The sequence below is a fragment of the Lethenteron reissneri genome, chromosome 28 (assembly GCF_015708825.2).
Source record: "Lethenteron reissneri isolate LAM-NWPU_2019-01 chromosome 28, ASM1570882v1, whole genome shotgun sequence".
Taxonomy (NCBI): domain Eukaryota; kingdom Metazoa; phylum Chordata; class Hyperoartia; order Petromyzontiformes; family Petromyzontidae; genus Lethenteron; species Lethenteron reissneri.
The window spans coordinates 565,116-578,211 of record NC_083806.1 but is presented as its reverse complement, the minus strand read 5'-3'; the positions used below and the strand labels follow the sequence as shown (position 1 = coordinate 578,211).

The following is a 13,096-nucleotide window of genomic DNA, read 5'->3' as shown; positions in this document are numbered from 1 at the left end:
TGAAAAGCATAGGCTGCCAGAGATGTGTGGTATATTAACATGTCTCGCGACTCCTCTAATGTGACAAAGCCTTAAATGAGTGCTTGCTGCTGTATCATTTACTCATTTGGGCAGCCAGGTTGGCCACGTAAGGAATGTGGTTTGCTGGGGAAGATGTCCTCATTCCTGCGTGTATGGTGCAGGCACGGTGAGCGAGTGGCAGGCTGAGGGGCGGCTGCCCCCTTGCTCGCTGGCGCAGGCTTTCTCGCACTTCCTGGACATCACGACGCCCCCGTCTCCACAGCTGCTGCTCCACTTCGCGGGGCTAACCGACGACGAGGAAGAGCGCAAGCGCCTGCACTTCCTTGCCAAGGTGAGGGACACATGGACAGTGTGTTACTGCGAGTCAGGTAAAGGGCCAGTGTTGTATCGAGGGTAAGAGACATGGAGTTAAAGGTAGGATTCAATGTTGCGATTAGATTAGGGTTAGTACCTTACAAATGGCTATGCACTGGGATAGGACTGTATTCATCGGATCATAACACGCACTTTGTGGCTCTGTTTTTTAAAGCAAAAGCTGGGGATGCATCTTATAGTCTGGTAGGTGGGTGTGGGCGACCAGATCGGTGTAACTCTACTGACACCTGCCATGAGTTTGGGGTGCGTCTTGCTTATTTTCTGGAGCGTCGCATAATGCAGAGAATGGAGACATCAAAAAGAGCTGAGTGCCAGGCTGGCGCTTCACTGAGCCGCCACCACTGCGCTGCCCCCAGGGTCAGCAGGCCTACGAGGAGTGGAAGTGGAGGGGCAACCCCTCGGTGCTGGAGGCGCTGTGCGAGTTTCCCGGCGTGCGCGTCCCCGCCTCGCTGCTCGTATCTCAGCTGCCGCTGCTGCAGCCGCGCTACTACTCCATCAGCTCGTCCCCACGCACGCAGCCCGGACAGATCCACGCCACCATCGCTGTGGTCTCCTATCGCACGGACGGTGAGACGCGTGCCCATCGTGGAACCCAATGCAACTTTTATTTTTTCTTCATGGTTACTCAGGAAAGGCCTAAAGGCTCAAAACACCTAGCGGTCTGCAACAATAGCACTATTAAAGTTGTAATTGATAAAAAGTTAACATCTTTATAGAATTGAGCAAAATTATTATCAGAACTTGGGAAAATAAAAGATTTAATGTAATTCTAAAGTCAATACAGTGTGAGGGAAGAAGCAGATAAGTGTTATGACCTGCAGTGTGGTTGTTGAGTACCGTCTGTAGACAAAGTTCTGAACACGAGTGGAGGAACGAATGTATCAAGTTCACAGGAACGGAAACAAGCAGCGATAGTGACTGACCGGCAGTGTAGTGTGCAACTGGAGTAAATCCGTGAGTGCTGGATTATCAGTCAATCTGACTGCTTTACGTTGAAGTCAGTGAGGTAGAAACCGAATACGCCACCCTAGATATGACCCCAGGCAGGTAGCGGTTGATATTGTTGTTCAACAGGTCGTGGTGTAACATGTGCGCCCTCTCCTTGTCCCATGACCCCGTGACCCCTGTGACCCCATGTGCAGGGGAAAATGGACCCCTGCATCACGGCGTCTGCTCGTCCTGGTTCAGCCACATTGAGCCCGGGCACAGTGTGCCCTGCTTCGTGCGCCCGTGAGCTCCGAACCCAGATCCGCGAACCTAGTGATACCAGAAGTGCAACCCCAGATACATGAACCCAAATGCGTGACCCCAGATAAATTGAACCCAAACCCGTGAATCCTTTGGTTTTGACTTTTTTTTATTCAATGCAATTTTGACATCCATTAAAAATTCTAAACATCACTCATTGTTCTTTGTTGTAATTGACATTGTATTTGGTGTCCTGATCATGGTGGTGGCTTTGGTGGTGGCAGGGCCCCGGGGTTCCGCCTGCCCTCTGACCCCAGCCTGCCCTGCATCCTGATTGGTCCCGGCACGGGCATCGCTCCATTCCGTGGGTTCTGGCAGGACCGGCTGCACGACATCGAGCACCGAGGTGCAGTCACAGTCACACGCAACCACAACTACAGTTCAACCACAACTACGGTCCAACCACAACCACAATGCAACCACAAATACGGTTCAACTACAACCACAACTTTGGTTCAAACACAACTCAACAACAACTATGGTTTAACCACAACAAAACCACGTCTATGGCTCAACCACAATTCAACCACAACTACGGCAAAGCCACAACCCAACCACTACTCAACCATAACTATGGTTTAACCACAAACACAACCCAACCACAACTAGGGTTCAACAACAACTCAACTACACTTCAACCACTACTCAACCACAACTTTGGTACAACCACTACTCAACCGTAACTACAGTTCAACCACAACCACAACTCAACCACTACTCAAACACAACCATAGCCTAACCACAATTCAACCACTACTCAATCACAGCCTCATTCACAACTCATCCACGACCACATGTGTCTCCATACAAACACTTACTCAATAGTACTATGTCCTGCATGAAAACCCACATGTTTCTCTGCAATGTGCTGCTCAATATGTAGTTTTAAGGATGTCCCGATAATGTCGATTTCAACAACCACAAATTAATACCAGCTCAACCACCTCTACAACACAACCACCATTCAACAACAACAAAAACCATAACCACCACACAACATTAACTCATGCTTTGCTCAACCACCATGCCACTTCAGCCACCAGTAATCCACACACAGGTGTGTGTGAGATGCACAGGGAGTAGTGGTACAGTGATTAGCGCACTGCACTGTGAAACCATCGACCCACGTTTGATTCCTGCTCATGGCCAACATCAGTGGCGATTATATGAACTGACACGGAGTCTCCATTACGTCGACTCAGTCTTAAATGAGCACCTGGTACAGTGTGTAAACATCAGCATTGGGGAGATAATGGCAGCCTTGTGTGGTACTGGCCAGATCATCCTCTCGTGTGCTGTGTTGGCCTTCATAGCTGCTCGGTTACCGCAATTGCCCCAACAGTCTCTTGAGGCTACATGGTAATCTTTGTCTGTGCTGCAGGTGTGCATCCGTGTGGGATGATGCTGCTGTTTGGTTGCCGGGAGAGGGACGTGGATCATATCTACCGTGACGAGACGGAGCTCGCACGCAGCAAGGGCGTCTTCTCCGAGGTGCACACGGCGTACTCACGCGAGCCCAGCACCCCCAAGGTGAGCACAGTCACCATTACCACCATCACCACCATCACCAGCATCACTACCATCACTCACGTGAGTCCAGCACGCTCAAGGTGAGTTACACCATCATCACCACCGTCATTACCATCATCATCACTCATCTGCCTTAGATGAGGTCAAGCGTGTCTCATGTCTGATGTTCGGGCTGCATCTGTGGCCCCCACACTGCCCCATCCCAGATGTACGTGCAGGACCTCCTGCGCGAGCGCTTGGCTGCCCAGGTGTTCTCGGTGCTGCAGGAGAGGGGTGGGCACCTGTACGTGTGCGGCGACGTCACCATGGCGGGCGACGTCCTCAAGACGGTGCAGCAGGTGCTGAGCCGGCACGGAGACATCTCGCTCGAGAAGGCCGGGCAGATCGTGAGCCGCCTGCGGGTACGTGAGCGCCAGCGGCTTGAGCGGCAAGGGCACGGGGACACACGTTGGGGAGGGGGCGGGGGGTGCATGGGATGTGTGAACACAGGGCAGCATGGTGGCGCAGAGGTGTCTCTCACCAAAACACCAAAAAGTGCTTGGGTTTGATCTCTGACTTGGGTACCTTTCTATGTGAAGTTTGTATGTTCTCCCCTTGTTCTGTATGGGTTTCCTCCATGTTCCCTGGTTTCCTTCCCTATCAAAACACAACGACACAATGCAAATGGTATTGGCCCAAACATCCCAATGATGATACATTTCCAGAAAATTACTCAATTTTGATACATTTTAACACGTAGGCTTTCGTGACCAATACACTTATTTTAGGTTAGATCATTTAAAGGTAAATGTGTTGAAAATCGACCTCTGTCCGACCAAGCCAATTAGTAAGGTGTATGACATAAACAAAACCTGCCAATGTATCACTACTTCAGCACACTGGTGTGTTAGAGAGCAAACCCACAACATTTACAATTTGAATAGATCTTTCACTCGTGATTGCAACCATCATCAGGAAGACATCTAATACACAAAGTGTCACGTTCTGTTCACATGACAAACCTTACTAATTGGCTGTGTTGGGTGGAGGTGGGTTTTCGACACATTTCCAAGTACGCGATCTGATCCAAAAAACGTTATCGTGAATAATGTTAGTCGCGAAAGCCTACGTGTAAAAGTTACTCGATTCGGGTTATATATAGCAACATTGTACCCTTCTGTAAAAGGCTTGGCAGGACCCTCCTGAAAAAGAGTTGAGATGCAATGAAGCTTTCCTATGCAAACACACACATAATAATGAAGTTAATGTATATGCAGAAAGTGTAAATGTTTGTGGTGTCTATTTTTTATCTGTATTTATCCATGACAAACCCATCCAAATAGGGTCCTAGCAAGATGGCAGCAGTATAGTATGGCTTACCAATGTAGCTTGCCACCGGAGATCATAAATGTGGCTTACCAATTAATGTTGTCAGTGGAAATCATCAATGCAGCATATCATCAGAGCTTCCCGATGTATAATAACAAAGCTTACTACTGGAGCTCGCCAAGGTAGCTTGCTACTAGAGTTCCCCTGTGGCTTATTAATGCATCTTAGAAGAGGAGTTCACCAGTGTGGATTATTAATGCATCTTAAACATGGCGGGGCTCGCTAGCGGACTTCACTGACCGGCGTCGCGTGCTGCTCATCCCTCTTGCCACAGGACGAAGGCCGCTACCACGAGGACATCTTCGGCGTGACCCTGCGCACGTTCGAAGTGACCACACGTCTGCGATCAGCGTCTATCGCGCAGAGTGACAAGGAGCACGAGGAGTGAGTGCCGTGCAAAATAAAACAAGAAAAATAATGCATATTCATAAATTGTGTAATGCTTTCCAACATGAGATTGTCTTCAGAAGTATTTAATCAACAGTACAGAAACCAAGACGAATTTCACCAAGGAGATAAAGAAGTGATTCTTAACCTGGGGTGCACGCACCCCCTGGGAGTGGCGAGATGCCCTTTTTGGGGGTGCGAGACATGCCAGATTATTTTTTAAGGTAAATCATCGATAACAAATTAAGCACAGGCACATTAGTACACCTACTTTGTTTCATCAAAGACTATGTATTTATTAACATGTTTTTTACGATTGAGAATCCAAAGGGGTGCAGGCTGCAGTAAAGGTTAAGAACAACTGAGATAGAGCTATGAAATCAGTTCACCTGAAGCTGCTAGATGGATTGTTACATCGCCGGGTTGTGAGATGTGGCAGCAACTTGGGGAGGCTTTCATCCACAAGTGGACTGACCATGGCTGATGATGATGATGGAAGTTGAAGAGTAGCTGGAAGGAAAAACGTGTTTGCACATTTTCATGTAGTCCTTTTGGCTTGGGTTTGCATCTCCCCCGTTGGCCAAAATGGCCAGTTTTCAATATGGTAGGTACCTCAGAGCAACACACATTTATACTGAAGTGTATTCATATTGAATTGGCATAATGTAAAATGGACATTTTAAATATATCCAGGTTGTCTGCAGGATTAGACTGGGCCACCAGACAACTGGGAATTTGCCCCCTAGCCAGCTAGTTCTGAAGTTCAGCTGCAACTAAAGTTTGCGCAACCTTGGGATAGAGCACTCCTGTTCAGGGGCAAACTCACCATCCACGTAACCCGCAATATTGCCTCAAATTGCTGGATTATATTAATGAGTTTTCCTTTGTTGTAAATGGTTCTGCATCATTTGCAGTCTGCCTTCCATATTCAGCTGCAGCCTTGCAGCCTATGCTTTAAGGCTGGACACTGGGTGAAGTACGAGAGTGAAAGCTCGATGCCTTCGATAGTCATTGAATCCGAAATACGCTGAGGATACGTAGCAAAGACAGCTATTAAAGGCACCATCAGTGAAAGAACTGACTGACCACACATCACCAAAATTATCGTAAGGACGCGCAGGTTCATTTGGTTCGGCCATGAGCAATGTATAAATTGTGACGAGCTGCCTAGATCACTCACGGGAGTGGGTGCTCTCTGTCAGCGATCAATGACCAAAGACCTTCAGAAGCTGGGTATCACATTGGAAGAGGCTAAATTAATGACGACTGAATGGGGGCAATTTTGATCAAGCTAACTTTGCTTCATTGCAGGCAGGTGCAGCGTGAAAACAACCTTGCTGATGCAAAATTCCAAAAACCTAATTAACGATCGGAGGGGCTAATGCCGCTTTGTGTCTCACAGGGTTTTCTCGTAAACACGAATCTTCGCCTGTGAACATCACCTGTGTGAGCTGGAGCAGGGCAGAGGAAGCTGCTGTTATCACAAACATCTCACTCACTACCTAACCCGGGGACATTCCAAACTTCAGTCTTCACATCCCATTGCCACAGTCCAGGTTTTCATGTTTACTCATTGTTAGAACATGTGCAGGTGCCCCGATTATTGGAATGTGACGCCAGCACGTGATGATAATGCACCAGTGCTGGGCTCCTACCAGGGCAGTTCTACTAGGAAGCTGGTGGGCTGTGTGCTCTGATCTTCTAGAGAAAGATGATGAAGCTACTGCCAGCGCATTCCATTTTCTCACTGTGTCTCTATGTAAGTCAATGGGTCTCTTTGTGTGTCTCTGGGTTTACGTGTTAGTTTATGTGAGTCCATAGCATTTAGCCATCACATTCCCTTTACTCAATCCACCTGCACGCGTGGACTTTTATTTTGTCTCGACGAACTGAAGCAACTAAATTATTTTCATTGTAAAGCACACAGCCTATACACCTGCACAGCTAGAAGCCTCTACCACTTTGCATTCGTGCCGGGTTGCAGTGATACGAATAAAGAGTTAATTCTATCTCATTTCTAAATTACATGCCTTCTTTATATGTGAACAATTTAGTAAGTCTTGCAGAACATCAACCTTCAAGTATGTGTGGATGTATTTGGGGAGCGGTGGTGTGTAGTGGTTAGCGCACTACACTCTGAACCTGGTGACCTGAGTTTTATTCTCAGCCATGGCTGCCCTAAGTTGTTAAAATTAGTAACTGGTGCAGTGTATAAACAGGACTGGGGAAACAAAGGCGGCCAGGCAAGGTGTGGCCACCATCCCCTTGTTCACACTGGCCTTAATACGTGCTCGTTAACAGCACTTGCCCCAACAGTCTAGTATATGTTATAGGGGGATCTTTATCTTTGTAGGTGTGTGTTATTTGTCATAATTATTGTACAAAGTCCAGCTCCTACTGGCACAGGTGAGGCCCAATATAACATTAATTAATCAAAGCAGTATGTACTTACTCACTGCCTTGGTACTTTCGTTGTTACAAAAGAAAACCTGTCACCCTGGTCTGCAGTAAATTCTTGATTTTTCATCGAACAAATTGGGCTAATCTCACGTTGGTAACGGTGTTTGTTGTTTTTGCATTTTTGTCTTTTTATAAAAAATACAGGAATAGTTTCATTGCATTGTGAACATTTGGCACAATGTCGCATTTTAAAATGTAACGTTGGGGCTTTCATTGTAAATGGATATATAGCAGAACTTCAAAAAATCAGCGTGACAATAATCTGCACCCCCTGCTACCGTGACCACTCCTATAATCTGTCGGGGCGGAGATTCTAAAATCCAAATCCACTCACATGAGCCCGAACCCACGAGTTTGTCTCCAATTTATACCTACAGCCTGTCAACAAACTCTCAATAAACTTTACAGTGTCCATCCAACACATTTTGAGGATGTCTATATTCCGTTCGCCAGATGACACGCGACATCACCGCATTTACTGAAGTTCTACTGTAAATCCAAAATAACTTTTAAGGAGTTTGCCAAAGTTTCTGTCACAGTATATTTTTGTGTCGGTCGTAGTGCAACATTTAAGCGTCAAATATATTCGTAGGCCTCCGAGTTGACCAAATTCAGGTCTCGGGATTTGTGCTGCTTTGCAAATGTTACAAAATTATATCTGTGCATGGCATCTGTGTGTTCGTTTATGCAACCATTTGTTATTTGTTACAAGTGCTTTATTAAATGAAGATATACTCCAAAACAATTGAGCGTTATTTAATTTGTGATCTAACAGTGCACTGCACTATGAACCTGTACTCCTGAGTTGAATTCCCAGCCAGGGCTATGCCATCTGTAACAAAACGGTCCTGGGCACCCCCTTTCACCAACCTGCAATGACATCGTGAAGTATGGTAAAATGACCTACAATGACATGGGGAACCCTTTAGCTAAACTTTATTTCCGTTAAAAAGGCACCTTATAACCAAGGCCCTGTACATAAAATAATATTTTAACATTTTTAATACCATTTCATAAAAATGTAAATTAGATTGAGCTTCAACCATACATTGAGTACAATCAGTTTAGTTTTCATCTGCGAAAGCCAGTTTGTAGAGGTATATTTAACGGGTTTTTTTAAAACAGCGGTCAGGCAGTCCCTTATCAGACAAGGGAATTCGACAGGGTAGGAGCCATAAAACATGCACAGGACCCAGTAGCTTCGTGTCACACTCTAGGGATGTTTGGCAATTCTTAATGGAGCAGTCGAAAGGGGCAGTAGGGAGAAATAATATTTTCAGATAGCAGGTTTCCTGGTCATGTCGGACTTTATGGGTCAGGAGACCGACTTTGAAGATAAAATGCCATCGTACTGGCAGCCAGTGCAGTCCACGGTGCACAGGGGATATGTGACTATTCCTAGACGTTACCAGTCAATAAACTGGCTGCTTCATTCTGCACCGGCTGCAGACGATGGACATAAACCCATAGTAGCCCTAGGTATAGTGAGTTGCAGTCATAAAAGTGAGTGGTCACGTAGACATAAACCAAGGTGGGAACATCAGCAGAGGTAACCAAGTGTTCTAATCTGGGTGATATTCCTCAGATGGAAGAAAGGAATTGCCAACGGCTCACATGTAAGATGTCGGACTTCGTTCACAGAGTACGTAGCCAACCGTGCAAATCAGAGGTGCGAACATTTGTGATTTAAAAGTAAAAGCCATTGTTAAAAATAACAACAGGATTCCATGTTCGGTTTGATGTGGTCAGCTTCGCCACCAACCTTGCGATCACAGAATACATTGCTGGAATAGCTGAATCCAAAATTTAGCCAGCATTGTCATCCAGCCAGGTCTCAGTGATGCATACAAGATACAATGTCGCAAGCCGATCTGTTCAAGTTCATTTATTTGGTACTAGCGGTTAGTACCCGGCGTTGTCCGGGCGAAAAAGGCAGACACATGTAGTTACACACGCAAATCCATTGATACAGACACATAAAGTTACACGCACAAATGGACTCACACATACATACATAGACTGAACAACAACAACCACCATTCGCCACTAAGTGGTGGTGACGTCACAACAACGCTTGTGCCAGGCTATGTGTACCTTGAGGCCACGTGAAGTGTCGAACGGCCGCTGGCAAGAGGTCACGGGGCAAACCCAGATGGCACAGGTCGACTGACTGAGACGACTGGCTGATGCACCACCTGTGGCCCCTACTGTGGCAACTTTCTGTGCTTTAGCCACCCGGCGCTCCGCTCATTGTTGAAGGCATCGCTCCTCCACCCTCCGTTGTTGTTGGAAGGTGACTGCCTCCAACTGGCCAGTAGCATCCTTCAGGAGCCTCCTCCACAGTGGCCGATCTTGACACGGCTGGTACCAGTCATCCGCAAGTGGACTCAGCTCCAAGTCCTCCTGTAGCACCTCACTCCATGTCTTCTCCAGCCTGTGCCGCGCCCGTTTAGCCCCCTCGATCCGGCGGAACAAAAGCTGTTTAGGCATGCGGTGGTTGGCCATGCGGGCTACATGACTCAGGCAACGCAGCCTTGCCTGCCGGAGGTCACCGATGGGACTTTGTCCACATCTTTCAAGGATTTGTGAGCTCCTCACACAATGCAGCCTGGTTAAACCCAGGATGGATCATAGGCAGGCCAGCCTAAATGTTTCTAACCGGCGAAGATGTTCCATTAGGGGGGTCCAAGTTTCGCAAGCGTAGAGAAGGGAGGGAATGACCGTGGCCGAGAAGACCTGAAGCTTCGTACGGAGTGATAGACCAGGTAGCTTCCACACAGCGTTACGCAGCCAACGAAAAAATACTGCAGCTCGACTGATTCGAAGTGAGACCTCTGCTGTTAAACCGGGGCCGGTCATTAGCACACTGCCCAGGGAAACTCTCCACTGTCTCCACAACTGCCCCATCACCAATTGGGAGTTGTGGGGGTGGAGTGTCCGATGGTACAAAATAACCAGGCAGGTGCTTAGCTTTGGTTGGGCTGATGGTAAGGCCCCACCTGTTGGTGGCAAGCTCCAGGTTCAGCAGCAGCACCTCGAACTCCTCCTCCGAGTGAGCAGCCATTAGCAGATCATCGGCATACATAACGTGGTTGAGCAATAGGGAGCCATCCCTTGACCGCACCCAGGCATCGATCAGCCTCCCATTGTATCTGTAGCAGATGGAAATTATTCCGGTACAGGCATTGAAGGCTCGACGAACTACGTGGTCAAATGTGGGAGCCAGAGGACATCCCTGTTGCACCCGAAGGTGTAAAGAGAATGGCTCTGACTCACGGCCACGTAGTTAAGACGCGGGGCCGCTCACCATCATGAAGGTCCTTAAGGATCGTGATGAGTGGGTTCGGGACTCGGAAAGCACGAAGAGCAACCCAGAGGCCAGGCCTACTGATGGTATCATAGGCCTTGAGCAGGTCAATAAAGCACACGCATGGACTAATATGCACACATGGACCTACAGACACGCAAAGAAATGGAGTTACACTGACTAACATGGAGGCATGCACACACAGCGACTAATACACACGCACATGGACTGAGACACACACACACACATATGGACTGACACACACAAACACATGGACTTACAGACGCACACATGGAGTTACACAGCCATATCGACGTACACACATACAGCGACACACACACATACATAGAGTGACACACACATTGTCGTACACACACATACACATGTGGACTGTCACACAGACATTCACTTGAGATATACACACATGGAGTTGCACACACATATATGGACGTACACACATACAGCGACTCACACACACACACACACCAACTCGCACACAGCCATACGTGGACTAAAACACACATTGACGTAAACACACATATGTACTTACACACACACACATATGGACTAAGACACACACATCAACTTACACATACATAGACTGGCACACACATAGCGCTACACACACATACCCATATGGACTGTGACACACAGATATCTACTTTAGATACACAGACATGGATTAACACACATGGACTCACACACAGATGCATTGACTTACACACACACATCGAGTGACACACACATGTATAAACTTACACACACATGTGGACTAACACACACACATATGGACTGACATACACATCGACGTACACGCACACAGATCGACTGACACACACACATGGACTAACACACACACATAAACACTTTGACGTCCGTTCGAAAAAGACACTCACATGGAGTTAAAGACACGCATGGCTCTACACGCACACACACATGGACTCAAAGACACACACATGGAGTCAAACACACACATCAATGGGCACAGAAATCCGCGATGATGGCACAGCTATCAGTATCGCAGTACTACGTATGAGTAAAGAGCGTGACGTGAGTGATGGAAACAATAGAAATGCATTGAAGAAATAAGCTGAAATCACAGACTGGCAGTAGACCGTGGCAGCGTCATAAAAGCGCAGCAAAAAAGGGGAAATTGAGCAACCCAAAAATCCAAAAAGAGTTTTGTGTACACAAACATAATTATTGTAACATGTTAACTTGTTTCATAATGGCAAACATTGAACCTGAGTTGTTATCTTCACACAAACATAATTATTGTAACATCTGTGAACTTGTTTCATAATGGTAAGCAATGAAGCATATTTTTTATCAGCACACAAACATTAATATAGTAATGTTTGTCAACTAATGTGTTTAACAATAGTAAACAATGGACTTGAGTTGTTAGCGTAAGAAGCAAGGAACTTTGTACTTACCATAGGCGTGTTGAGGCCTTGTGCCATGCGTAGCCCCAGTCCTGAATCCGCTGTGCATGCAACCGCTCGTTCGCCATCTGGCAAGATCTCGAGTTCAACCTCGCTGCTTCCCGTGCCTCGGCCAATTTAGAAATTTTAAATTTGATGTGATCAGCCAATTTCGACTTAGCACGGGGTTCGGAAATCCCCAACTGGGCATCCACGGGCGGATCAGCGTCCTGGCCATACATAAGAAAGAAGGGAGAAAACCCCGTTGCCGCGTGGGGAGCCATCCTGTAAGCGGCGAGGACACCTGGAATCTGTAAGTCCCAATCCACTTGAGCTTCGCACACCTGATGGCACAACATGGACGTAATCGTCCTGTGGAGCCTCTCCACCATCCCATCAGTCTGTGGGTGGTATGGGGAGGTACGCACCTTTTTAGTGCCCGAAAATATTTTCCCCTGGTCGGTCAGCAACCGCTCCGGTGCACCTTTGTCCAAGACATAACCCTGGACAAAGGCCTCGGCAACGGCCGCTGCCAACTGGTTGGCAAGTGGCCAAGCCATGAGCCATCGAGTGAAATATTTCACGCCAACCAGCAGGTACTTGTTACCTCTAGGTGTCACCGGGAAGGGCCCCAAAATATCAAGCGCAACAAGTTCATTGATGCGCGAGACCTGAATAGATTGCAATGGTGGGTTAGCCGCAATGGGAGGCGGTTTCCGTTGGGCGCACTGCACACACCCTTTGAGAATGGTGGACACATCCTTCGCCATACCCGGCCAATAGTAATCACACTGGAGCAGAGCAAGGGTTTTGTGAAATCCCAAATGTAACAGTCGTTCATGAGCGGCTAGAACAACCCTACCCCGCACAGCAGATGGCACAACAAGCCTATGACATAGGGACGCACCGTCCCAATTCATAAGGAGGCCCTGTTTCACTACCCATGAGTCGACGCCAGCTGCACCCTCATTGGAAC

General features: G+C 47.4%; 1 protein-coding gene and 1 long non-coding RNA gene across 6 annotated transcripts in view; one reads left to right on the top strand and one right to left on the bottom strand.

Moving 5' to 3' along the window:
* Positions 1-8,128, top strand: part of LOC133348736 (nitric oxide synthase 1-like) — a 107,550-nt gene extending 99,422 nt beyond the window's left edge. For 4 of the 5 annotated variants that reach the window (XM_061561673.1, XM_061561674.1, XM_061561672.1 and 1 more), the window contains 8 exons: positions 183-352; positions 753-963; positions 1,539-1,626; positions 1,869-1,990; positions 3,026-3,174; positions 3,381-3,575; positions 4,817-4,926; positions 6,332-8,128. In XM_061561673.1, coding sequence (XP_061417657.1) covers positions 183-352; positions 753-963; positions 1,539-1,626; positions 1,869-1,990; positions 3,026-3,174; positions 3,381-3,575; positions 4,817-4,926; positions 6,332-6,344 — 1,058 coding nt within the window. In that variant the 3' untranslated portion in view covers positions 6,345-8,128. Of the gene's footprint in view, positions 1-182; positions 353-752; positions 964-1,538; positions 1,627-1,868; positions 1,991-3,025; positions 3,175-3,380; positions 3,576-4,816; positions 4,927-6,240 lie in introns of all 5 variants that reach the window. The other variant, XM_061561677.1, reaches the window with a different exon arrangement.
* On the bottom strand, positions 3,739-12,430 carry LOC133348738 (uncharacterized). Its single transcript, XR_009755828.1, has 4 exons — positions 12,133-12,430; positions 5,319-5,439; positions 4,783-4,895; positions 3,739-3,810 (listed from the first exon to the last, which is right to left on the bottom strand). It is a non-coding gene; the product is annotated as an uncharacterized LOC133348738 (long non-coding RNA).
* Positions 12,431-13,096: the final 666 nt, after the last annotated feature.